Source organism: Cuculus canorus, chromosome 15 (assembly GCF_017976375.1).
Source record: "Cuculus canorus isolate bCucCan1 chromosome 15, bCucCan1.pri, whole genome shotgun sequence".
Lineage (NCBI taxonomy): Eukaryota > Metazoa > Chordata > Aves > Cuculiformes > Cuculidae > Cuculus > Cuculus canorus.
In genome coordinates this window covers 3,334,799-3,362,415 of record NC_071415.1, presented here as the reverse complement: position 1 = coordinate 3,362,415, position 27,617 = coordinate 3,334,799, and the positions used below count along the sequence as shown (strand labels likewise).

At 47.1% G+C, this 27,617-nt stretch overlaps 1 protein-coding gene across 1 annotated transcript; it reads right to left on the bottom strand.

The window, feature by feature from the left end:
• Nucleotides 1–702: 702 nt before the first annotated feature.
• TBC1D24 (TBC1 domain family member 24) lies at nucleotides 703–27,617 on the bottom strand. The gene is given in 13 exon segments (XM_009571008.2): nucleotides 703–11,645; nucleotides 13,760–13,994; nucleotides 14,430–14,525; nucleotides 19,501–19,564; nucleotides 20,510–20,668; nucleotides 24,245–24,262; nucleotides 26,548–26,654; nucleotides 26,656–26,883; nucleotides 26,885–27,106; nucleotides 27,108–27,335; nucleotides 27,337–27,371; nucleotides 27,374–27,413; nucleotides 27,416–27,617. Coding segments are annotated over 13 exon segments (1,716 nt in total). The 5' UTR covers nucleotides 27,545–27,617; the 3' UTR covers nucleotides 703–11,490.

The window sequence follows — 27,617 nt, the reverse complement described above, 5'->3', positions numbered from 1 at the left end:
TCACTGTCTTACTGAAGGGTTTCCAAAGCTGTCTCCTTTGCCTTGCAGCTGGGAGAGACGAGGAGGACAAAGCCAGTCAGAAACCCTGCCAGTCAATGGCAGATGGAGGGCACGGCCCTTAGCTTTGGAGGATAACATAACCACAACAGGGAGGTGTCCCACCAAGTAAGCAATGAACTGAAGCTGTGTCAGCAACCGGGAGGCGTGCATCCAGGGTCAGGGACAGCGCAGACAGTCCTGGCACCTATGTTTGCACAAGAGAAGTCTGCACCAGATTAGTTGAATGCTCTCAAACATTGTCCAGCTGACGTCTGCATCCAGTTCCACCAACCAGCTGGTTGTGTGATTTGACAGAGCCACGAGCAGCCTGAGACCCCAGAGCATGGCCAAGGAGCTGCTGAGCCCCTCCCGGCTGCTCCTGCAGAGGCTCCAAAGCCCATGTGGTGCCTGGCAGGAGTGAGTCGGGCAGGGCTGGAAACACCCAACCGGGGGCTGTAAAAGGCAAATCTTTTCAACCCTGGAAAACTTTTAAGTCTGGTGCCAGAAGCAGACTTGAGCCTTTGGTTGGTTACAAAACCTCTCCCAACTGTGCTGCATTTATGGAAAAGTCTGTGCATAGTAAATCATAGAACTGTTTGAGGTGGAAGGTGTCATAAATGGACAATGCAAAATCTTTTATCCAATCAAACAAAAGTTTATTATGAAAAATTTACTATGAGGTATTCAATTTTGCAAAGTAACAAAGCAGCGCTGAGCGCATGGCTGAGGCTTTGGTCACATCAGCCACAGGCGCACCTGGTCCAGGTCCCCCTCTCCTTTTACCGTTACAATTTGGCTAAAGCAGTTACCAATAAGGCCCATCAGTCTCCCCCATCAGTCTCCCCCATCAGCGCGTGTTGGGGTGGTCGGTATGATGGGCAGAGGGAGGGGAGAGAAGGGGCCAAGCGGTGCCCACTGGGAAGCACTGTCCCTGCGCTGAACCCGCGCCACAGACTAACTGGAGTCAGCCACGAAAGACATTTAGATCTGCATCCCCCCTCCTCCCAAGAGCCAAGAGCCTATTCAGTTTCCCTCCCCTAATATTTGATCTAATTTTTGGCTTGAGGTTGGAACTTTTAATCCACTTTTCTTTCCACCGTTTTTCTATACCTAAATTGAACCAATCCCATGTCTGAACTAAAACATGAACAATCCACTAAATTTTAAACAATCATTAGTGTTTTATGTTCCCCCTCCCCCGTCCATCATGACGGTCTTTAGAGGTCGCATTACATGTCCTTATTTGGCATTGTTTACTGGCAACTATTCTTCCCCGTTTTTCACTATCCCCCCCTTTTTCAGTTGTTACTACATTTGGCTTGAGCTGTAAACATGACCCACCTTTTCTGTTTGTTAACAAATTACTTGTTTGTTAACAAATAAGGGGAGGAGACAAGGTATTATCATCAGGAGGGTTCCCCCTAGTATTATACCCTTTAACTCTCCAGAGTTCCACCACTTCTCCGTACCTAAATTGCCTCACCATCAATCTGAAGACAACAATTGGTTAAGTTAAATCTCCCACAGACTCCTCCCTCTTGAGCCAAAAGATGATCTAAAACCAGGCGGTTCTGGTATACTCCCATCCTAATATTAACAAAGCCATTTTATCAGAAGTCCTCCAAATGGTTTATCTTAGGCAAACTCAAGCAGCATTGTAACATGGGCCAAAAGGATCACACATATCCTAGGATGCTTCCCTCAGACCCCACTCCCTGGGTTTTGCTCAGGGGTTGTTACACACGATGCCTTGTGTACTATTAAACCTCCCATAAATGGTATTATTCCTGTTGCAAGGAGCTAACCTACACTCCTCGCAACCGAAATGGGTGAGGTATCAAGAGGAGGATTATGAACAGAGGTCCAGCATGACATATGCTTCCACCTCCTTGACCTATGGGGTTGCAGCCCACGGTCAAGGTAGGAGATCTCTTCTTGGTGGAAAGCATAGGAGTCAATCCGGTCCTGCCCTCTGCTCTATTGCCTCTTTGATTTCCTTTTGGGCAATACTGGGTAGTACGTTCCCAATCTCTTTCCCAGACTTCCCAAATTTCAGGGATAAGTCTGAGTTTACCACACTCCAATTTAATGATAATTTGCCTCCTGGTGAGCTCTTTCCCAATTATAATACCGGGGGATCTCGGGGAAACAATACATTCAGCCCTTCTCCATCAGGCAATATAAAACCATCTAGGTTTACACTTTATACACTGACACAATAATGCCACCTTCAGTCTCCTGGTCGTTGCAATATTCCACATTGTAAACACAAAATAACACTGATCCACCCGTCGACAAGCCCTTGATCCCAATCAAATGCAACCACCCTCTGAGCTGGGGTTACATACACCCCTCCCAGGTATACCTTCCCCACTTTCCCTCCTTTCCCAATTTCCCCCCTCACTTAGATATCCCCATGGTTCCAATCCAAACCACCGGAGTAGCGTTCTTTCACTCGGTCTTGCCAGTCTGTCTTCAGCCCCTGGGGATGGGGGTCCTCCTCAATTCTCCACTCTGGTGCAGCCTCCTTTACCGGACCTTTGACTCAGGAAGCGTGGGTCCACCCCTTTTCTCGTGTTTGAATCAAGAGTACCTGCGAAGGACCTTCCCAGTCAGGAGTCAATGAGTGTTCTTGCCAAGTCTTGATTAGTACCCAGTCTCCTGGAGTGACAGAGTGTATTTTGCAGTCCAAAGGGGTAGTCTGAGATAAAATCTCCCTAGGCTGCAGGTTTTCTAGGGTTTTCCCTAGATTCATCAGGTATTTTTCTGTTTTTTTATTGCCCTTCTACTAACTCAGGTATTCCTCCTGTGTGAGTCATGAAAAGTAGTCCAAACATCATCTCATAAGGTGACATCCCTAAGTCTGCTCTAGGCTGGGTGCAAATTCTCAGTAATGCCAGAGGGAGGCATTGTGTTCAAGGTAGCTGGCTCTCAACCATGAGTCTCCTTAAAGCTTTTTTTCAGTCTGATTCATCTGTTCTACCCCTCCTGAGCTTTGTGGATGCCATGGAGTATGAAAACCCCACTTTATACTTAGCACATTGACTACCTGTTGCAATATTTTGGACGTAAAGTGGGTACCGCGGTCTGAATCAATTAGTTCCATCACCCTATATCTAGAAATTATTTGTTCCAATAGATTTTTGGACACCACGTTTGCAGTGGCCCTCACTGTCGGAACAGCCTCTACCCAGTGAGTGTGTTGGTCTGCTACTATAAGTAGGTACCTATAAGCAGGTACTATAAGTAGGTACCTATATCGTTGTACTCGAGGTAACTTGGTAAAATCTACCTGAATACTCAGGAAGGGTCGTACTGCAAAAAGCCTCCCCCCAACTCCTGCTTTCTCACGACTTTATGGTTCACCTTTTTACAGGTTAAACACTGATCCATAATTCTCCTAGCTACTTCGTAAATTCCTATGTGTCCATAAGACCTTAAGAACTGATCACAAAATGCCTGAGCTCAGCTCAAAAAATGGGTTTTCTCATGCCATTTGGAGGAGGACCTCTCGAGTGATGGGTTTGTTCAGCATTTGCCTCCCATCAGCCAGTCTCCAAATTCCATCTTTGTCTTTCTCCGCTCCTATAGCATGTAATTGGACCTTATCTTTTGCTTCAAATATCGGAACTTCCACCTCCTTGGGTTTTGGAGTCATAACCAGTAAAACTTTCGATTCTAGCTGGGTTGCTTTTGGTGACCCTTCACATGCACTACTGCAATTTCTTCTGGCTTCATTAAAGATTCTAATACGTATCGCACTAATTGTTCATGAATTAATCTTTTTCCTTTCGAATTCAACAACCCTTGGGCCTCCCAAATTTTTCCAAATGTGTGGACTACACCATATGCATATTTCGTGTCTGTATAGATAGTCCCCTCCTTCCCTTCTAACCAATCTAACGCTCGCTTTAATGCATACAGTTCACATGACTGTGCCGACCAAGATGGGGGTAAATTTCCCTTTTCAATTACCTCCATCCCTTTCCCATTTACTATTGTGCACCCTGAAAATCTTTTTCTTTCTATACCTCTCGAAGACCTGTCTACAAAAAATTCCTCCCCGAGTCGAAGTTTCCTCCTCCAAATCCTCCCTGACCTTCGTCTGATAATGTATGATGTCAAGACAATCCTGTTGGAGGTGTTCACCAGGTTCTCCGTATAAAAACTGCCACGTTCCTAGGGAGGAGGAGAATTGTTGCATAATAGATTCTAAAGGTTGTCCAAACAAGTTGGGAGATTCTGTGAAGCCCTAGGGTAACTTGGTCCATCTTAGTCGATTCTTTCGTCCTGTCTCTGGGTCCTCCCATTCAAATGCAAAGACATCCCGACTTTCCTCCACCAGAGGACAGGCCCAGAAGGCGTCCTTTAAGTCTATCACACTAAACCAACCACGATCACACTTTTAATCCATTTTTCTTTCCACCGTTTTTCTATACCTAAATTGAACCCATCCATGTTTGAACTAAAACATGAACAATCCACTAATTTTTAAACAATCATTAGTGTTTTATCTTCCCCACCCCCATTCCATCATGAGGGTCTTTAGGGGTTGCAATACATGTCCTTATTTGGCATTGTTTACTGGCGCAAAGCCAACTATTCTTCCCCGTTTTTCACAGAAGGGACCTTAAAGATCACATAATTCCACTCCCCTGCCATGGGCAGGGACACCTCCCACTGGATAAGGGGGCTCAAGGCCCCATCCAACCTGGCCTTGAACACCTCCAGGGATGGGGCAGCCACAACTTCCATGGGCAACCTGTTCCAGGGCCTCCCCACCCTAATTGTGAAGAAATTCCTCCTTATATGTGGTCTAAACCTGCACCTCTCCAATTTCAAGCCATTCTCCCTCGTCCTATCACTCCATGACTTTATAAAAATCCCCCAAACCAAGGCACAACTGGCAAGCACCACACTCTTCTCACACCATGGCACTGCAGCAGGACAGAAGAGCCTGCCTTCTCCAGGAGTTAAGGCTCTTCAGCTTCACTGCAAATTCCCAGCCCTGCAGCTTTCCCATCAAGCCCTCCAGGTGTGATAAAGAGCTCCCACTCCTTGATGCAATCAAGCAGAGTGTTTTCCTTTCAGATCCTCAGTCACAGAGTTTAAAGTAGTTGTAGGGTTCAAACCTCACCACCCACGTTGCTCAGCTCCTCCAGATCTCTTTCTCACCCTTCCCTGCTACTGAGCTCCTTTGTTATTAAATATAAGGCCTCCCTTGAAGGAATTGTAAAATTGTGATTTATGGGATTTAATGCTAAGCTCAATTTTGGAAATCAGGCGGAGAAAGCCTGTTCACACCTCTTTTCCCTACTCCCAGCACTTCTAATAAAGACCTTCTCATCCTGATATTTACTAAATTCTGGACTTCTGGCATTCAGGATTGGCTCTATTTGAACCAGTGGGAAACAATGGGGAACCTCTGCTGGTCCCAAGCTTTCTTTGCAGCAACGCCTCCTCACAGCACTTCCCAGCAGGCTGGCTGGGAATTGTCCTGCAAGCTCAATAGTTCCTCTTTGCCACACTGCATCACCCTAGATCACAGCTTTCCTCTTGTGAACAGCTGTGTAATTCAGCCTGTCCAGCCCCCAGTGTGTGAGGTGGGCCACGTTGGGGTGGAGTTTTCTCCTTCCACCTACCAGGAGTTTCACCCAAAGCCCAAGAATTTAGTGGACTTTCACTGGAAAATCAAACCAGCTTTTTTTACTTCATTGGTCATTTCCTGTGGGGAGCTTCCACAGGCTTTTTGCTCAGAGCATCGTGGCAGCTTCCAATGATACCAGTAAGTTCCTGTAGTTCCCACAAATACCATAAGATCCTGTAGTTCCCACAAGTTTCAGGCATTGGCAAAGATGAGGCTTAAGGACCAGGAATATTTGTTTAAAGCAGCACTGCTAACTAGAAATGCTCCTTTAACCACAGCTAAAAGCACTCGTGTCCTTATCAGGAATGCAGGTGGAGAAGAATCATAGAACAGTTTGAGTTGGAAGGGACCTTAAAGCCCATCCAGTTCCAACCCCCCTGCCATGGGCAGGGACACCTCCCACTGGATCAGGCTGCCCGAGGTCCATCCAACCTGGCCTTGAACACCTCCAGGGATGGGGCAGCCACAACTTCCATGGGCAACCTGTTCCAGGGCCTCCCCACTCTCACCGTGAAGAAATTCCTGCTTATGTCCAGTCAAAATTTGCCCCTTAAATATGAAATATCTCCAATTTAAAGCCATTCCCTCCTGTCCTACCACTCCATGCCTTTGTAAAAAGTCCTTCCCCAATTTTCTCGTAGCCCCCTTCAGGTACTGGAAGGTCGCTATAAGGTTAAACCCAAGCCATCAAGGGGAACAAAAATTCTGGCTTTAACCAAGCAGTTCCACCCAGCGAGCCGCCTGCCTGCTGTCATTATCCCCGGCTGTGCCAGCACAAGGCAGCACAGTGTGAGCAGCACTGGTGACAGTGTGCATTTACCACGGCTGGGCTGAGCTCAGTGCCATTGGCCAGCAGCTGCTGCTCCACTCCTCAATGAGGCTGAGGCAAACTGTGCTCTCCAGCCCCACAAAGGGCAGATGGGTTGCTCCAGAATGTGCCTGTTTGAGGTTATTCACTGATCTTGGTGGAAACTTTGTGAGATCTTCTAAACCAGTCACAAACTTGTGCAATGGCTTCACTATAGTGAGGAGCTCATGTGAGAGAACACATGCTCCAAGATATATTTTGGTGGGCAGCTGGCTGAATTTGGTTGGCAGTGGCTGAACATGAGCAAGGTGGCCAAGGCGGCCAGTGGCATCTTGGCCTGTATCAGAAAGTGTGGCCAGTAGGACCAGGGAAGGGATTGTGCCCCTGGGCCTGGCACTGGTGAGGCTGCACCTTGAACCCTGGGTTCAGTTTTGGGCCCCTCACTGCAAGAAGGGCATTGAGGGCAGGAATGTGTCCAGAGAAGGGAACGGAGCTGGGGAAGGGTCTGGAGAACAGGGTTTATGAAGAGCTGCTGAAGGATCTGGGGCTGGTTAGCCTGGAGAAGAAGAGGCTGAGGGGAGACCTCATCACTGTCTACAACTGCCTGAAAGGAGGTTGGAGCGAGGTTAGTGTTGGTCTCTTCTCCCCAGTGACAGGTGACAGGATGAGAGGGAATGGCCTCAAGTTGAAACAAGAGAGGTTTAGATTGGACATTAGGAACCATTTCTTCGCTGAAAGGGTTCTCAGGCCCTGGCAGACGCTGCCCAGGGTGGTGGTGGAGTCCCCATCCCTGGAGGTGTTTAAAAGATGGGCAGATGAGGTGCTCAGGGGTCTGGTTCAGTAGTGGACAGGTTTGTTTTTTCCAAAGAACCAAATGATTCTATGATTTCTCCATTCCAGCATGCCATTTGCTGTAAAGTCTGCAGGAAGGAAAAGAATGGAATGAAGGACAGTCAGTAGCCTCCACAGCCAAACATCTTTTAATATAACCCAAGATTCTTCCCAGTGACAAAAATACCACAAATGTAGGGCAGCAATTCCAAAAGCAGGGTAAAAACTCAACTCAGCAGCACAGCACCACTCACCTGGAGAGAAACATCACGCAATACACATACTCGATGCAACTACTAGTAGCGTGAAACTCATGACAGAGAGCTGGCAGAAAGGTACCTCAATGTTAGGAGCCTGGTGCCCAAGCCTCCAACCTGTCCAGCGACTGGATCCAGGCGTCAGTCTCAGGAGCTGAGCTCTTCCAGCTCTTGGTCCCCACTGGCCTCAGCATCCATGTCACTGTGGCGACTGAGTGGTCAGGGGCCAGAGGAGCTCCCTCCCCAACAGAAACAAGGACAGATTTCCAGGGTTAAAGAACACACTTTCGATGCACACACACAAACGGATCTGCAGGTGCCACCCCTCCATGGCTGAACACAGATCTCTGTTGGCATGAAGGTTAACTCTTTAAAGAACAGTGCTGCCTGCCCCTCCAGTTTGTCTTCACTTCTTTCTACATGGAGAGAATGGGAGTTGTTCCCTTCCCTTTGTTAACTGGCCTCTATTAATAAGAGGCTGATTAATGCGCTTCACCAGAAAAGAGAGCATGTCAAAGTGCACAATCTGTAGGAGCGACAGCTTTTGGGCCCAGCGATGAAGTCTGTCCAAGCTGGCCAACAGCTGGGACTGGTTCTGGCGGCCAGCAAATTGCTCAGATGCCAGGTACAGCAAATTCACGTTTCTGATGTCAGGAGTTTCTAGCCTTTTCTGCCTTTGGCAGAATATAACAAAGCAAACCCGGCTTCTCAGGTGAGCAAATACACTCCTGAAGAGCAGTGGTAGCTGATGCCCAGCGTTCAGCTCTCTGTCTCCACACCCAACAGTTCATCAAGCGACCCTTGCTATCTCTGTGGACAACAAACAAGGACTACAATGACATCAACGGTTGTCCAGTTACAGCGTGACCAAAGCACTTCACAGCAGGGGACTTCAGATAATTTTAACACTCTGATACGGTGCCCATTGTAGTCATTGCCTTAAAAACCAGTCTGTGGTCTGCACCTCAAGAGTTCTGCATGTAACGAACTGATAGCTTAATGACCTGAACAGTGATTTACACTTGGTGAGCAATAGCCACTAACTACACAGACACAAAAAATGCCTCTTTGCTACTGAAGAGACAACTCAGTTACAATGCTAAAGTGTCTCACAACCATAAGGAGAGTTACACACGAAAAGGAACATTCATTTTTACATGTGAAGATGATACTTGTACAATTCCTCTCACTCAGTGATTGCAGCCTCTTGGTCATTCGGATTTAACACCCACAGCCTGGTCTCGCAGGATGCCTGCAGCAGGGCAGTGCTGTGTCCCACTAAACCCACTCTGTGACGCATGCATCGAGTGCCAAGCGTGTGACCGTGCAACACAAGATCCTCTGATACAGGCACCTGCACACTCCTGTGGGTCACGGCTCATGCTGTTCTCAGGTGCGGTGTGTACTCCGAGCACCCCACCTCGGTTATGTACACACAGGAACAAGGCGCTGAGAGATCCTGCCAGCCACTCAGCCTGACGCTTTCTTTAACAATGCAGATTTCCTGGCCCTCCCATGCAAGAGCTGGGCTGCCTATCCTGAGAAGCAGCCCACTCCGGGTCTGCTACGGTCCCGTACTCACCCGACTCAAAGGAAGCTGAGCTGAACTCTGCGGCAGCCTTCTGAAAGACGCTTGGGGCTCAGATGCTAAAACCTTGCTGATTTTCCACACTGGATTCTCACAGTAATATTCCATGGGGAATTTCTGAGCAACTGAGTTATTCCCGACTTCCAACACACAAATCCCTGTGTGTAAGAGCAGAGCAGGGAAAGGAGCAGCGTTTATGGCTACAGCACTCGGGTTTTGCTGGCACAGTAACACCCAGCAGGGATGGGCAGTGAGAATATCCCATTGCCACTGCCAGCTGCAGGAAAGATTTTGCAGACAAAACCTCTTCCTTCAGGGTGTTTAGACTAAAGTCTTACAAATCCCACTAACGCATGGCTCGGGGAATTTCTGACAAGTGAACAACCTGAAAATGGAAGCTATTATGTTTTGGTTTGTATTTTTTTTCCAAGGGCACTGCAGATAAGCTTGAAAGAGAAGAGACACGGGCAACACTGAAATCCCACTGACACATAAGAGAACCTGATAATTAAAATAGATTTTTTTGAGGGATTTCTTTTGTCTGAGGAAGCCTATGGGACGCTGGCAAGTGCCAAGCTTTGAAAAAATAACAGAAGGCAGTAGAGCCAGTATTTGTAAAAAGCCAGACATGACTGTTCAAGTTCCTCCCCATCCCAATACTTGGTTATAACTGGATTACACTTTCCCTTCCGGTCCAATCTAGCTTATAGTAAAGCCGTATGGAAGAGGGAAAGAAAGAGAGCCCAGTGCTGATGCTCTAACAAGGGGAAATAAAGTGCAGATAGAAATGGTGCAAAACATACTTTGTTATATAGGAAGTCTAATATTTCAACTAATTATTTTGACAAAAATTCAGCATGGCACTTTAAGAAGCAGATCACCTTCTGTCAAGTTTGTTCTCGCTCTGTGCAACAGGCAACGCTTCATGCAGACGTGGGATTTTCACTCTGGGGAAGCTATGCAAGACATCACCAACACGAGTCACACTGGTGACCTCTGAACACTCACATGGCCCTGACCAGCCCAGCTGAGAGCTCGTCACTGCTCAGTTTTAGTTTTGCCTTCTAAAGAACTTCACGTTTAAGCGGGGGTAACGTTTCCCTCACTCTAAAGCAATTTTGAAAACTGAACTGCTGTTTATGTCCTCGTACTTCGTGTGGGAGCAGTTCTAGAGAAGATACCACAAGTTTTGGAAGAAGAGACTAGGCAGCTGCCTCCAGACCTCCACTGGCATGCAGTGAACTGCACGGATCCTCAGGAATGAGCAAAAGCCTCTTGGCATCACTGAAAGCCTACCAGAACACTGTGGCACGACCTTTTTCCAGATCTGGTCACTGAGAAGACTCACGATATGGGAAACAGTGTCGCCTAGAGGTCTCCTGGGAAACTCGTCCACTCCAATAACTGCACAAATTTCTCTCCCACCTCCCGTCATTTACTTGTGGGGAAAGCATCCAGCTTCTGTATCACAGTGCCCGATTCCCTAAACAGGTAGTTATATCGGCACAGTTAATCTTAGATTTAAAGCTCTATTTCAGCTTCCAGGAAAGACAAAGAAAGGGAAGTTTCTGAACACTTCCAGCTGCCTGCATCAGGACTCAGTTTGAAGTCATTATACTGATATGGAATAGGAATGTAAACAACATCAAGCCTTTGAGATATTGTTGCCGAGTCTGGATGCTTTCCTCAGAGGCAAACTCCTCAAACAGATGCAACTGGACTCTGCTGAGGGATCAGATACAAGAAGGATAACCAGCAATCATGGTTCTTGCGTGAATTGAGGGCTTTCATAGCTTATGAAATGCCACTGATAATAACTTGTGATTTGTCCACACAATGTCTGCTTGCAGCAAGACAACGATGTTATAAGCTACTGTCCTATGTCAGATCTGAGGTCATCTATGTTCCCTGTGAGTAGACACTTGATATGACACCAGATTCTGGTGACAGTGGCACAAAGCTCTGCCAGATCCGTGCCTCTGAAGAACTGCATCCAACTGCAAACCTATCCTGTCATATGGCCTTGGATCCATTTAGGATGGTTTGACATCATTACATTTTCATTTTTACCTAATAACAGGACCTGAATCCAGATCTCTAGAGGTAAAGAGCTAAGGAGTTACCAGATACATTACTTCACCTTGACATCTCTTCAAGAAAATAAGAGTAAACACCTAAGTCCTGCACTCACGTGCACCGCTCAGCAATTACTAAAACCACTGAACCTGGTAGAAATTATGTTCTAACTTGGCTCCTGCATTGGAATTTGTCTTGAGAAACCTAAGTCAATTGAAAAACTAGTTGATTAATGATAGTCACGTCAACCATTCATGGTGTCCCTGAAGCCCCATGCCTCCAAGATGGAGATCTGGAAGCTTTCAGAGCACAACGGTTGATTATTGAAAGTATCGCAGTGGCTGGTTCTTCCGTGGTTCAGATCCGCATCGAGGTAAAGAGCCTGGCCATCACCGCCTCCTGTGAACAGACAGAGACAGGCATAAGGGCATCTCCGCACTCCTTAGTGCAAAAACCCACTGCACAAATGCACAAAAATGGACCAAAGTGCTTTTCTCACAGGAAAAACTGGAAGCCCTAAGTGATGTTTACTTGCTTGCTGTCTGCCTTCAGGTGTAACAGCCTGATCAAACACAGAGCTTTACAGTTTTTAAATGACACTATCAGAGCAGGATGAGGCTTTTTTGATTTTAAATATAAAAGTAATGCAATCAGAACAAGAAACCTGACTCAAATGCATGCGTTTAAGATTTGTTTTTCAGTGTGGGAGGATCCTGGAAGCTACAAACTGCTTCTTTTCCCTGCAGTAAAGATAAACCAAAGCAATCTGTCAGCAAATCTGTTAGCAGTCAAAAATCAAAGCTTGGTGCAGAACAAAATCAATAATTAACAGCACGGGCTTGGTCTTCTAAAGCATTGTAACACTGAGTTAAAGGCATTTTGATTACTGGTGGGTCTGTGTCAAGATTCACAGAGCTTACAGACAGAAAACGCAGGGGAGTGAAATAAATCCAGACAGAAATATGTTAGGAAAACAAAAAGGAAGATTATTCTATTTGCCACAGTCTGAGAACAGCTACTGAAAATATCTGAAGAATCAAAAGGATGGCAATTATGGTCTAGAGTTGGAATTGTGTAGATTGTGTAGAACATTAATTTCTACACACCTGCAACCCAAGACTGTTCTTCTCCTCTTACTCTCCACAGTGTAGCATATGGTAAACACAGGTGACTCTTACCTAAGGCTGACAGGAAGAGCTCATGTGATAAAACACTCAGCAGCAAAGGTCTCATTAACAGTGAAGTTTAATTCAGTTCCAGCTCTCACCAGATTGGCTGACGCTAGGACAGCCCAACCAGTGGTCAGTTACAGCACATGTGAAGCAGGAACCCAGACGACACGTGCTGGGACAGAGGAGACGACCAGGCAAGCTGCTCTCCCAGCAAGTGTCAAGTAAAGCTTTTTGGGAAAAGGACAGCTATGACTCCATACTTGTTTGTTGTAAAACCCATTCAGGTGACAACTTCTCTTCTCTTTTGCCAAAGTCAGCAGCATCACAGACCCAGTACAGTTCCAGAATTAACACGGTTTAGAGTTTACCTCCTGTTTCAAAAGCCTCAAAGCAAAGTAAGTTCCTCTTCAAGAACTACTTCTGATCGTGAATGAGGGAGCATGAAGGTGCGGCTGTGCTCAAAGCTATGCGTTAACGTCTTCCCCTAAAATACTTGATATGAATAGAATATTTTTGTTGGGTTATCAAGTTTTGGCCACTTTTATCTATGAATTTAGCAATACTGGAATCCGTACCTGGTAACTCATGGTGACTTATCTAAGGCAGACAGGAAGAGCTGGGAAGGTGTACAGAATCACAGAATGGTTTTGGTCAGAAGGGACCTCAAAGCCCATTCAGTTTCATGCCCTGCTGTGGGCAGGGACACCTCCCACTGGATCGGGGGGCTCAAGGCCCCATCCAACCTGGCCTTGAACACCTCCAGGGATGGAACAGCCACCACTTCTCTGGGCAACCTGAGCCAGGTCCTCCCCACCCTCACACGAAAATATTTCTTCCTAAGATCTCATCTCAATCTCCCCTCTTTCAGATGAAAACTGTCCCCCCTCATCCTATCCCTGCACTCCCTGACCAAGAGCCCCTCCCCACCTTTCCTGAAGCCCCTAAGGAAGCTGCTCTAAGGTCTCCTTGAAGCCTTCTTTTCTTCAGGCTGAACAACCCCAACACTCCCAGCCTGTCCTCATACAGGAGGCTTTGTGGCCTCCTCTGGACTCGCTCCAACAGCTCCATATCCTTCCTGTGCTGAGGACTCCAGAACTGGACACAGGGCTCCAGGTGCAGTCTCACCAGAGCGGAGCAGAGGGGCAGAATCCCCCTCCCTCCTTGCTGGTCCCACTCCTCTGGATACAGCCCAGGACACGGTTTCTGGGCTGTGAGTGCATGTTGCTGGCTCATGTTGAGCTTCTCCTCCCGCAGCACCTCAAGTCCTTCTCTTCAGAGCTGCTCCCAACCCTTTCTCCACCCGGCTTGGATTTGTGCTTGGGAATTCTCACACTGACTTACCTATAATGATGCATTCGCTGCTGCCAGCCATGAACATGGAGGCTGTTTTGGAAGGCAAATTGAAGTGTCGAGCTGATAGGAAGGGAGAAAGGCGATCAGAGGGGTCTGATGGGACACTGCCAGAGGAGAGGGTGCTGGAAGCTGGTGAGGTATGATTTTCCAGCTCTGAACCAGTGGTGGCCAGTTCTGGGTGTTTTATGATCACCCACTCGTAGCGTTCCACTTCTGGCTGCAGCTGCAGAAGAGCAGAGAAAAGCTAAGCTTCAGTGAGTGCCCGTGCACTGTGCAGAGAGCTCGGCACAGCAGAGAATATCTGAGCCCCTAAGCCTCTACCCACACAATGAACAGTAAAGTTTGGATCAAACTCTTTTAGAGCAGATGCTACCTCCTTTCTTTATACCTTTGCTTTTTAGCTGATTGAAGAAATGATGCAGTGTTTTCTGAGTTGCCATATTACATCTTGTAATAAAACATTCTGTGCAAATGGAGAAAAAGGCTCACCCCATACTGGAAAGTAAAATTTTCCTCTCCACAGTTAATTAAGAGTTCAATGAGCTTTATAAACTGGGAGGGCATATAATCCAACCTCTTCAAGTGGAGATATGTAAGAGTTACTCACTCCAGTAGGTTCTGCTTTGCTCCTGGGTAGCAACAATAAAACTGTACTCACCCTGAACACGAAGCACTCCCCAGTTCCAAAGAAACTCAGCTTGTTCCCTCCTCGCCGGCGCTCTCCCCAGTCAGTTGACAGGAAAGCACCGCAGACCTAGCACAAATAGCACCGTCAGGCTTCCCAGCAGACACAGCATGTAAAATCAACTGACACCAACACTGCAGTGTCCAGAACAGAAGGCCTTTTTTTAGTTTGATTTTCAAAATCTCTGCATCGGTGAATTAAGGCAGCACAAGTGCTTATACCTAAAGATAGATTTAAATGTCTTTAATCCACTGGTGGGTGCTCTTAAATTCTCAGTTTCATAAATTATTTCACATCTCCAAGGCCTTAAAAGTCAATGTTCCAACACCAGTTGCCAAACATACTCCAAACCTGCAAAGCCTATCTTCCCCCTATCATAGGCTCATAGCATGTCCTGAGCTGGAAGGGACCCACAAGGACCATCAAGTCCAGCTCCTGTCCCTGAACAGGACAACCCAACATTCACACTCTGGGGCTGAAGGCCTTGGCCAAACACTTCTGGACCATTGTCAGGCTTGGCACCATAACTGCTTTCCCCGGAGCTGTTCGAGGGCTCCACCACCTTCTGGGGAAGAACCTTCTCCTAATGTCCAACCTAACCCTCCCCTGGCATCTTCCTGCTATGCCCTTGGGTCCTGTACATGGTTACCAGAGAGAAGAGTTCAGCGCCTGCTTCTCCTCCTCCCTGTATGAAGAAGCTGCAGAGTGTGATGAGGTCTCCCCTCAGTCTCCTCCAGACTGAGCAGACCCAGTGACTTCATCTGCTCCTCACACTCTTCCCATCTAAACCCTTCACCAACTTCTTGGCCTCCTCTGGACGCTTCCTCACTTTGGTATCCAAAGCACAGGATTGTCACAAGTTACAGCGTGAGCAGTTCTGCCTGAACATTTTCTAGTCACAAATGGCAGCCTTGGGGTTTTTCTCCATTTCAAACTGTATGTTCAAATCCCTGAGCTCAGCCAACGCTGACTGAGCAGCCAGCTTGTGGGAACAGCAGGGGCTTCACTGGTTACCACTAAAGAAAAGCAGCCTCAGAGGGCAGAGCTTTTCTGTGGGGTCTTTTGTTTGCACCAGAAAAATTTCTAGCTACCAGCAACGAATGTCACTGCCAAGCGGACACAGAGCAAACAATGAAGCTCTAAGAATGGGATGAAAGCCATCATGCTTTCTTTTTCCCCTCAAAAATTGTCAGTTAAACAGAATTGTTCTGGGGTACATTTGCTGCTCAGCCTCATCAGCATCAAAAGCAGAGCTCCTAGGACAAAACCTTTAAAGAGTACTTTTACCCTATAAATTGTGTGCACCAACACAACATAAGAAGGACATGGAACTGTTGGAATGGGTCCAGAGGGGGCCATAGAAATGATCCAATGGCTGGAGCACCTCCAATATGAGGGCAGGCTGGGAGAGTCAGGGTTGTTCAGCCTGGAGAAGAGAAGGCTACATGGAGAAATTAGAGCAATTTCCAGTCCTGAAGGGGCTCCAGGAAAGCCGGGGAGGGACTTTTTCAAGGGCGTGGAGTGACAGGATGAGGGGGAATGGCTTTAAATTGGAAAAGGGCAGACTTAGATTAGACATTAGGAAGAAATTCTTCACACTGAAGGTGGTGAGTTACTAGCCCAGGCTGCTCAGAGAAGTGGTGGCTGCCCCGTCCCTAGAACCATAGAATCATAGTATAGTTAGGGTTGGAAGGGACCTTAAAGATCATCAAGTTCCAACACCACTGCCATGGGCAGGGACATCCCACTGGATCAGGCTGCTCAAGGCCCATTCAACCTGGCCTTGAACACCTCCAGGGATGGGGAAACCACAATTTCCCTTGGCAACCCGTTCCAGTGTCTCACCACTCTCATGGTGAAGAAATTCTTCCTAATGTCCAGTCTAAATCTGCCCCTCTACAGTTTATACACGTTTCCTCTCATCCTATTACATCAAGCCTTTATGAATAGTCCCTCTCCAGCTTTCTTGTAGCCCCTTTCAGGTACTGGAAGGTTGCTATAAGGTATTCTTGGAGCCTTCTCTTCTCCAAGCTGAACAAGCCCAACCCTCTCAGCCTGTCCTCGTATGGGAGGTGCTCCAGCCCTCTGATCATCTTTGTAGCCTTCCTCTGGACCCATTCCAACAGCTCCATATCCTTCTTACGCTGAGGATTCCAGAACTGGACACAATACTCCAGATGAGGTCTCACAAGGGAGGAATAGAGGGGCAGAATCACCTCCCTCGACCTGATGGCCACGCTTCTGATGCAGCCCAGGATACGATTGCTTTCTGGGCTGCGAGTACACATCGCCAGCTCATGTCGAGCTTCTCATCAATCAGCACCCCCAAGTCCTTCTCTGCACGGCAGCTCTGAATCACGTCATCCCCCATCCTGTACTGAGAACAGGGATTGCCCCGATCCTAGAGGAGAAGGGCCTGGGGGTGTTGGTTGACAGCTGAGTGAACATGAGCCAGCAGTGTGCCCAGGTGGCCAAGAAGGCCAATGGCATCTTGGCTTGTATCAGAAACGGTGTGACCAGCAGGTCCAGGGAGGTTATTCTCCCTCTGTACTCAGCACTGGTGAGACCACACCTTGAGTACTGTGTTCAGTTCTGGGCCCCTCACCACAAGAAGGATGTTGAGGCTCTGCAGCATGTCCAGAGAAGAGCGATGAAGCTGCTGAGGGGGCTGGAGAACAAGTCTTATGAGGAGCGGCTGAGGGACCTGGGGTTATTTAGCCTGGAGAAGAGGAGGCTGAGGGGAGACCTTATTGCTCTCAACAACTACCTGAAAGGAGGTTGTGGAGAGGAGGGAGCTGGCCTTTTCTCCCAAGTGACAGGGGACAGGACAAGGGAGAATGGCATCAAGCTCTGCCAGGGGAGGTTCAGGAAAAAGTTTCCTGAACATCAGGAAAAAGTTTTTCACAGAAAGGGTCATTAAGCACTGGAACAGACTGCGCAAGGAGGTGGTTGAGTCACCTTCCCTGGAGGTGTTTAAGGCACGGGTGGACGAGGTGCTGAAGGCACGGGTGGACGAAGTGCTGAGGAGCATGGTTTAGGGAGTGTTAGGCATGGTTGGACATGATGACCCAGTGGGTCCCTTCCAACCTAGTGATTCTATGACCCAGGTGTAGGACCTTGCACTTGGCGTTGTTGAACGTCATAAACCTCATGAACCACAGACCCACTTTTCCAGCAGGTCCAGGTCCCTCTGGATGACATCCTGTCCTTCCTGTGTGGCAACTACACCACTCAGCTCAGTGTCATATGCGAACTTGCTGAGGGTGCACTCGATCTCCCTGTCAGTATCATTGATGAAGATATTACACAGCACTGGCCCCAGCACAGACCCCTGAGGGACACCACTTGTCACTGATCTCCATCTGGACTTTGAGCTATTGACCACTACTCTTTGAAAACAACCATCCAAGCAGTTTCTTAACCACCTTACCATCCACCTATCAAATGTGTATCTCTCCAATCTAGAGAGAAGGATGTTATGTGGGACTGTGTCAAAGGCTTTACAGAAGTCTAGATAGATTCCATCCGTTGGTTTACCCATGTAAAGCCTGGGGGTGTTCAAGGCCAGGTTGGATGGGGCTTGGAGTAACCTGATCCAGTGGGAGATGTCCTTGCCAACAGCAAGGGCGTGGAACCGGATGGGCTTTGAGGTCCCTTCCAGCCTAAACCATTCTATGAGTCTATGTGATCTGATAGGCCTGAAGTAATGAGAGCCATAAAATAACAAAGTAAGTTTTGTTCTTTCTAAAAGGTAATGCTAGGTATAGGAATAAAGGATGAACATCAGCTTTGGTAAAAAAACCCTGCAAACACCAAACAACCTCCTCCCCCAGTTTTCTCCTACTTTTTTGTACGGACTATCTTTTTCTTTGTTTTTTTTATTGGAGAGGCATCCTATAAAACCGACCATCACTTACAAAGCTTAACGTTGTGACACGCTCCAAGACAAGAAGTGAAATATTTCCCCTATTCCCTTCAGGTCCCACAGGTGTTCCGTAAGGCACTGGCATGTCAGAGGGATGGCCAGAAAACATACACAAAACTACGAAACGCCTGGAGTGTCAGCATTAGGTAGATGTGAATAAGAGTAGGAAGGGGGTTGTTTTGTGGGCAGTCATCTAGCAGGAACATAAACAGTAACACAAGCCCACAGGCTGCAATAAGAGCTTAACATCATACAAAGAATATTTAGAAGTCATGCAGAGTGTTGCAAACAAGCAATGCTTAGGGATGCCCCATCCCTGGAGGTCTTCAAGGCCAGGCTGGATGGTGCATTGAGCCCCTCAATCCAGTGGGAGGTGTCCCTGCTAATGGCAGGGGGTGGAACTGGATGGGCTTTGCGGTCCGTTCCAACCCAAACCACTCAATGATTCTATGATTCATTACAGGCGGCATCTCTGTGCCCTTCTTGGAAGCTTTCTTGGTTTATGTGCTATTTTTTTTAAACAAGCATAAGATGAAGCTAGTGCTCCTGTTTCCCACGATGTTGTCCAATCCTGTCCTCCACAGCGAAGCAGAGCCGCAGCACCCGCTGATACGGCCCAGTGTGCACCCCCCCTCGGGTTCACACAGCATTGCTGCCCTACTTTAGTTTTTCAAATAAGAATGAGGTATAGCTAAAGATTTTGTTACCGCATTATGTAGTCCAATAGTATTTGTACCATTTAAATGCTGCTACTCTCTCTCCTCATATTCTGATAAAAAGCAAAATATCTTTGAGGAATCATGAGCTGCTTAACATAATTCCCTGTCCTCTCCCCCAGTTTTGCACTTAAGAGTCTGTCCAAGGGCTCCACCACTTCCTCCAATTTGTCATCCCACCTCACTTCTGACAGAAAGAGCAGCTGACCGGGACCTCACTGACAAGAGTCATCCAAAAGTGCATAGCCCCATAAATGACAAATGGAACACTTAAAGCATGCTTTGTTAAGAAAAAACCCAAGCAATATCATGTCTTCATTTTACCTTGAACAGCTGTGTCACAATGCAGCACTACAGAACTGTCAAAAACCTCATTTCATCGCCTGGCTTTCACCTCACTCACCTCTTTCGCTGTGGTCTTGATGAGGAGAAGAGTTGGCTCGTGTCCCTCACAGTGAGAGTAGAACCTTAAGTGCAGAGTACACAAAAATGAGCACTCAACTACCACCAAACAATGTTCTTTTCCTCCTTAAAAGACAAGGCTTCACCTTCTCCTCCAATTGATGGCATGGCAAAGACATCTGAAGACTAAGCATATTCCTGCAAATGCCTTCTACAGCCCATTGTAAATAACACAATGAGTGTCAACTCATGTTATCAAGCAGCTCTACTCAGCACTTTGTACAGCTGTTCATACCTCTGCAGAATAACGAGGGCTACATCTCACCACAGGGACATGTCACAGCACCCTTAAGTAAGACAACCCAAAGGAATCTGTGTCCTGAGCATGGACGGCTGTGGCCAGACAGCTTTTGGTTTTCACAGAAAATAATTATGATGCATTCTCTGGGCTTGCTTTTGCTTTTCCTCACAGGTAGCGGGGCTGGGCTAGCAGACCACTGCCCACCTCAGCACCTCAACTGCAGACGTCGAGGGCATAATTAGGAGCTACAGGATTAGTCTTCCATGTCAAGTTCAAAGGGACTAAGTTCATCCCACTTTAAAAGTAACAACAATCAGACTCATAGGCAGAGAAATCTCCAGATTCCAGTTTGGATCAGTTTGAATGTGGTTATCTATGAACACAGCCTGCAGAGTGGCCTCTGAGTTAAATCATTCGTACCCTGTGTGGAATGAACCAATCTCAGATGAGCACTTGCTGTGAACTGACACAAGCTGGACTTTTCCAAGTGGTCTTGGACAGTTCAAAACTGCTTCCCATGTTCTGGCATATGAAGTATCCTGGTCAAATGCTGTAGCCAATAGGAATTTGTCACATTCATGTCCCATCACCAATAATACTCTTCAGATAAAGTTCTGAGCAGGCAAGGGCTTGTTGTCAGCCAAGCAAACAGTTCTCTAGCTGCTCTTTTCCACCTGACAGCAGAGAGGAGCGGGAAAGTTTTCCTTACCTGCTCAGACTACAGCCGTGTTCCAAGGTGGTGAACAGCAAGAGAGGCTGGCACAGCGCAAATCGCTCTGGGATCCATGACCAGATATCTCGCATCTCTTTCACACTGACAATTTCAGACTTGAAGTTCTCAGCATGAACTGCTAAGTGCACATTCTGCCTGCGAAAGACAACACAAAACACTGAGAAACTGTAATTTAATAGCAAACCAAGTTTCTCAATGGGAAGCCAGATGCACAGCCCACTGAACACCACAAGGCCCTAGGAGATCTGCTACTGTTCAGAGCCACAGACCATGGGATCAGGCCATGGCTTAGTAAAGACCATCAGTTATTGCAGTTTCACATCACCTTCGAGACTTAGTAACCTGGCCTTACTGAAATACCCGGAGCAATTCCTTGGATGGCAGCTGCAGCTGCACCTTTATATAGAGTGGACATAACAGCGAGCCAGCCAGGATGACTGTGAACTTCAACAGACCAAGCCACGCATCATAAGAAGCGTGTCCAGCAGGTCAAGGGAGGTGATTCTGCTGCTCTATTCCTCTCTTTTGAGAACTCACCTGGAGTACTGTGTCCAGTTCTGGAATCCCCCAACATAAGAAAGATATGAAACAGTTGGAATGGGTCCAGAGGAGGCTACAAGGATGATCCGAGGGCTGGAGCACCTCCTATACGAGGACAGGCTGAGAGGGTTTGGGTTGTTCAGCCTGGAGAAGGCTCCAAGGAGACCTTATAGTGACCTTCCAGTACCTCAAAGGGGCTACAAGAAAGCTGAGGAGCTATAATTCCATAATACAGACAGGACCTCAGAGGGGGGAAATGTACTCTCTGCTCCTTGTGGATCCTGTCTGTTTCTCCAGATGTTCTGTTCTCTGTGCTTAAATACCAGCACCAGCGAGGCTTCAGACACGAACACAGAATCATAGAACGGCCTGAATTGGAAGGAACCCTAAAGATCATCTAGTTCCAACCCCTGCCACGGGCAGGGACACCTCCCACTGGATCAGGCTGCCCAAGGCCCCATCCAACCTGGTTTTGAACACTTCAGGGACGAGGCATCCACAACTTTCTGGGGCAACCTGTTCCAGTGCCTCATCACCCTCATTGTGAAGTATTTCTTCCTAATGTCTAGTCTAAATCTGTCCCTCTCCAATGTAAAGCCACTCCCCCTCGTCCTATCACTCCATGCCTTTGTAAAAAGTCCCTCTCCAGCTTTCTTGTAGCCTCTTTAGGTACCCTATTTTTTTTGACAGTGCTTCTCAAATGTCACTAAAACTCATCTCCTGCAGCCAGGGATCTGCTTTACACAGCAGTAGATGAGTGAAAATGAACAGTGTGCGGGTTGGGTAAGGAAAAAAAAAATGTTTTGGTCTCTATTGGTTGATGAATATTCAGTTCAGCCTTCACCTCACCAGAGGCCTTCCAGAGTTTCCTGATAAAACCCAGCAGGCCGAGAGCACACTAAAGGTGGGCTGGCCCCACATATAAGGCTTCCACTAGAACTGGCTGCTCCATCCCTAGAGATGTTCAAGGGGGGCTTTGAGCAACCGGATCCAGCGGGAGGTGTCCCTGACCATGACAGGGGGCAGAACTGGATGGGCTTTAAGGTCTCTTCCAACACAAACCATTCTGTGATTCTATGATTAATGTTTTACTCTGCATCAATATTTTCCTCAGCCCTTCATGTCGGCTTACCAGGACTGGCATGATTCTACTGATTGCTGATGTTGGAATGATGTTCCCTTGTTATTATCCTAGGGGAAATTAGATGTAGAAAAGCAGCACAATTTAAATGTTAAACAGAGCAGCTGATTTGCTATTTACACAGGGCTGTTGTTTTTGCAGCTTTGTCATTAACACAATGCGCTTCAGAGACCTTAGTGCTCCCAAAGACAAAGCAAACATTGCCAACACATAGCAGCTGTCACAGTGGATATGCTCCATATTCCAGGACAACCAATTCCATACTCCAAGGAAGGACTCACTGGATTACACAGAATCATCAAGGTTGGAAAAGACCTCTAAGATCATCAAGTCCAATGTCAGCCCAACCCCACCAAGCCTACTAAAAGATGTTCCAAAGCGGATGTCTACACAGCTTTTGAACCCCTTTACCACTCTGTCAGTGAAGAAATTTTTCCTAATATCCAGCCTAACTCTCCCCTGCACGACTTGAGGCCATTGCCTCTCGTCCTACCAGTTGTTAAATGGGAGAAGAACGTCTTCCTCTACTTCTTTTTGGGTCAAAACTCCCAGGATCTGTATTATTTTTAAAATCCATTATAGTTTCAGTTAGGGCATAAATGCCTGGTAAAAGGGATATGTTGTCATTAGTGGTGGTGTGAGCCAGTTGTGTTGCATCAGCCTGGAACCTAATCCTGTGTTGACACCAGTGCCAACAGGGACCCTTCATCCACCCAAGTCCCCTCAGACCCAAACTGAACTGTAACTACAGCAGAATACTCCATGGACAGTGAAGATTCGCTTGGCTGGAATTAACAGTCTGCTGTTCTGCTAGAGGTGCAATCCTCACCACACTGGGTATGATATGCACCTTGCTCCGAAGAGTCGCTTGAGGTGTTCTTTCAGACAGGAAATCATGAGGAGATCAGTTGCAATTTTGATTTTAAAAACTAGTACAAACGTTAGTGTGCATCAATGAGGTTAACTCAGGGCACCTGCAACAAGGCCAGCATATTCTCAAAGGCACTAATTTAACCTCCTACATCTGGGGGTTTTAGTACACCACAGGGCAGCCTTTCTCCCTTCCAAGTTCTTCACTTATCAAGTATCACAATCCATGAGGCTTTGTTCCTTAAGATTTGCTTTTCAGGACAGGATTTGATGAATGACTTCATTAACAACTAATGCTGTATGGCTGAATAACTCTGACCTCCTTGACACTGGCAAACAGTCATCTTGCCTCTAAAAAAAACCCCTGTCTACTTAAAAATAAATATAATCTACTGTGTACAGAGCTGAGCTGCTTCTTAGGAATGTGCCAAGCTGGGTACACTCCAATATCCTTCTGATTAAGGAATGGCCTCAAGCTGCACCAGGGCAGGTTCAGATTGGCCATTAGGAAAAACTTCTTCACTGAAAAGGTTCTCAAGCACTGGCAGTGACTGCCCAGGGAGGTGATTGAGTTCCCACCCCTAGAGGTTTCTAAAAGATGGGTAGATGAAGTTCTTAGGGATCTGATTTATTAGTAGACAGGTACGGTTGGACCCGATGATTTCAGAGGTCTTTTCCAACCTAGGGCTTGTATGATTCTAACTGTGGAAAGCTTGCAGAGAAGAAAAACACTGATTGTGTCTCACATTTACTGCAACAGTGTATGCCACCTTGGGATGGGACAGCAACCACATGACCCTGATTTGGGCATGGGACAATACCTTGCAGCACAGAAAATGTCACTTGTACGCTTTTTCTCCTGGTGTGGAAGCACTGCTATCCCACTCTTAACATCACGCTTTTCCATTCTGGAAAATGCAAGCTGGCACTGCTGCATAGAAGCTGTGTTGCTTGGCTGGGCCCACGATCCTGTACCTTGCAGCTTTGTGAGTGCTCTGAAGCCACTTTCCCAGAACATTCTTGGGAACTGTTATGCAGCAATCAGAAGCTGTAGGCACTGCCCTGCTCTGGCACCAATATTAGCAATGACAGCCTGGAGAAAAAACCGCCCCCAGACAGAAGAACCAAGCCATGTACAGAGATTCAAGAGTTGAACCTACCTTTTGGGAGATGCAACACTGCAAGCAGGAGGGTGCAGGGGTATGGAATGGACAGAGGGAGAACGGACAGGAGAAGGACAAAAAAAGATAGAAAAGATCAGTAATTTCCTACATCTGTGATAAAGCAAATGGGAGAGGCCTGGAGAGAAAAAGCACAGTTCGATTTGAATCACCAAGCATGAGAAAAACAAACAAACAAACAAACAGATACGTTCAATTATTTCCTATTTCTACTCTCCCCACCTTTTTTTGCTACTTGCTTGTAGTTTACCAGTTCCCCATCTCCCTGCACAGACCAAACATAGACAGATAAGAGAACTCCCTCGCATCCTACTGAGCCCTGGAGGAAGGCTTCTTGCTCCCACTCCCACCTCTGCCCACACTGGGGTCTGAACTGAGCCGTCCCCACTGCAGCTTCACACCAGGGGACACTGAGGCATTCCAGCAGGTTCACAAAAGCAGCTGAGAAAGGAGAAAAGTTTTTCGCTAGCAACTCTGACAGGCAAGGCAGTACCTCCTGGCATTATGTGAGTCCAAATTTACTGTATTTTGCTTTGAAGGCATCACTGCTGTTCTGAGCAAGAATTCCTCTACACCACGGAACCCAGCAAGGGGCTCCAGGGCTTTCATGGTGGGGTTTTTATTTTTTTGTCATTATTTTCAATTTTTTAAACATTTAAAGCTCTCATTCTGTTGCTGAAGAATATACTCTCAGAGGGTGTTACAGCTCTTTTGAAGTGTAGTACAGGAAGAGTTAACACTCTGGGTTGTGAATCCCAGGTTCGATGGGCTGAACTCTATCGATGTGACATTCCAGTGGCTAAAGGCCTTGAGATATTGGAGACTGACGGAGCAGTCTTTTCCAAGATCAGAGCAAAACAATGCACAAGCCAATTGTAAACCAGACTGTGAGGCTAAAAATAAACTGTTGGCAATGCCTACAGGGAACTTCACAGGTATTTCAGCAGATGGAAGAGGCTCAGCTAACATTTACTTTATTTTTTGGGATGAAATCTTCCTCATACCTACTTCAATACCATGGCATGGTCTTTGTTTGCAACTACTGTAAGAACCTCAGCAACACAATCTGCTATAAGTGCCCCAACATCGGGGGCTCTGAGACCTTCTGATTTTTAAAGATGCAGAGGAAACGATGGCCTGTTTCTCTGGAACACCAAATTCCAGCTTTCTCACGCGCTGCCCCCAGCAGACTCCTAGAAGTCACTCTCCTTCAGAGGCCAGGACAGACGATCAAACTGTTCAGCACTTACACTGAGATGTCAAATGGGTGGGAGGAATTTTCTGCAATCCCAGGCAGCCTCACGAGACAGAACAGGTTTGCAGCCTGGGGTTTACATGCATTTGCATCTGTGCTCAGCAAGATGCTGATTCTATTTAAATTAATATATAGCTGCCTCGCCTATAGACGCTGAGACGCCTTTCAGCTCAGCCTTTTATTCCTGCAGCTTTTATTGTCATGTTGGAGCAGGAGCTCATTGACTGGTTTCACAGCTGGAGCTTCTCCTCCCCCTCATTTCTGAAAAGAAACTGTGATTATGGACTCACTCTTCTCTGCCATGGTTCTTTCAAAATCATTTATTTCTTGACTGTACATGAACCTATCACAAAACAGGGCAAAACAAACCACTGTCTGTGGATTACTGTGCTCTTGGTGTTCAGGAAGCTTGCGGTCGAAATAATCTGTAAATTGAGACTAATTTGTCTTCCTTGCTTTGTTACAACAACTCCCCATCGATGTAAACAAAAATGCTCCCAGCCGGGACAGTGTTTTGCCTACTTACACTGAGAAATGGATGAATTCACATTACTGGCCAGCATGAAAACTAGCAATTTATACAACTAATCTCATATTTTAAGAATGAATTTTCACAGTTGTTCAGGTACTTTTCTTCCAAGAAATGAATATTTTTTTTTCAGCTGTGGTAAAAAGCCTTAGTTAAAAATAGCTTGTGAAACACCTTCGACGTAAGCTACTTGCAAATTAATGTGTACCTGTAAAAAGCAATACTATAAATTAATCACTGAGTAAGCTATGAGAAACTTTTTTCATTTCTCTTCTGTTAGAGCATCCTCAGAACCTCCAGTTATGCTTCTCATACATTCCAGCTATGCTAAATTCTGTTGGCCACTGATTTTTCTGCAGAGAACAAAACCCAGCAGAGCTCCCAGTGTATCCTGGTGTCCCTTTCCTCCTTGTTTCCAGCAGCCTCCAGGCCTGCCTGCCCGCTCACCACAGTGGAAATCCCAGAAGCCCCTTGGGCTGCCTGTGGTGAGAGCTCTACCTTTTCTGTTTGACCGTGATGGCCTTCTGCTGCAAAGCCTTCTCGTTGGCCATCTGCAGGAGCTGGATCTCCTCTCATCGCGAGAAGAGCCGGATAGCAAAGGCCTTTTACCAAGAGCCTTCTCCGGATTACCGACTTGGCGCTGTCTCTCACGTAAGCTCGGATGTCCTGCTGAATGCTGTCTGACTCCATGGGCTGCCCCAGCCCGGGACCTTGTAAAAAACTCAGAGAGAATGCCAGTGCTGCAACACGGTTAGAGAACTTTGTAGTCCCCTCCACCAGGAACACATTCAACTACACGATTGATGTACCACCCATGGGCAGCTCTCCAAAGAGGCCAGTGCTGCAGTCAGAAGTATACCTCCAACACGTCCTCGGACACAGCTACCATGAGCTTGTGTGCTGTCCTGGCAAGTACTTTGTTGACCAGGTCCCCAAAGTCATTGCAGGAGGACTCAAAAGCCAGGAACGTTCGGGTCAATGAGCCCGCTTTTGAGGGATCATTGCAAGCACAGCGAGTCTGCGACAAACCTGTTCGAAGACACTCTGCCTCATCTTTTGCTGTAGTGGAGAAGCAGAGCTACCACGGAGGGCAGACGCTCTGGGCAGAACGATATGTCTGGAAACTGATATTTGCAATGCCACAATATGATCTTCCTGACCGCCCCGATGCCTTCTGCATTCAAGCAGTATGTGGGGACCAGGCTGTTATCCACAAACTCTGGTAGTGGAAGGCAGCTACTGCTCCGTTTTCCAATGATCTCACAACAATGTCCCGGTAACACGTTTTGCATCTGGGGTCACTGTGCGGCCTGGGATATGCTGATCAGTTTGTGGTACACTTTGGCTCTCAGGGAGTGGTTCTCTTGGCCCAGTAGCCCTGCCGGGCCAGCTGCTTGAGCTCCTGGAACTCTGTACAGGTTAGCTCCTTCGCATCCTGGCTCTGGACAGAAACGTCCATTTTGTCCCAATCCACAAAGCGGCTGTATTCATCCATGGCTCTGGGAGAAGCATAGCAGATAAACCATGAGAACTGGGACCTTATTTGGTCATTAAATGACTGGCAGCTT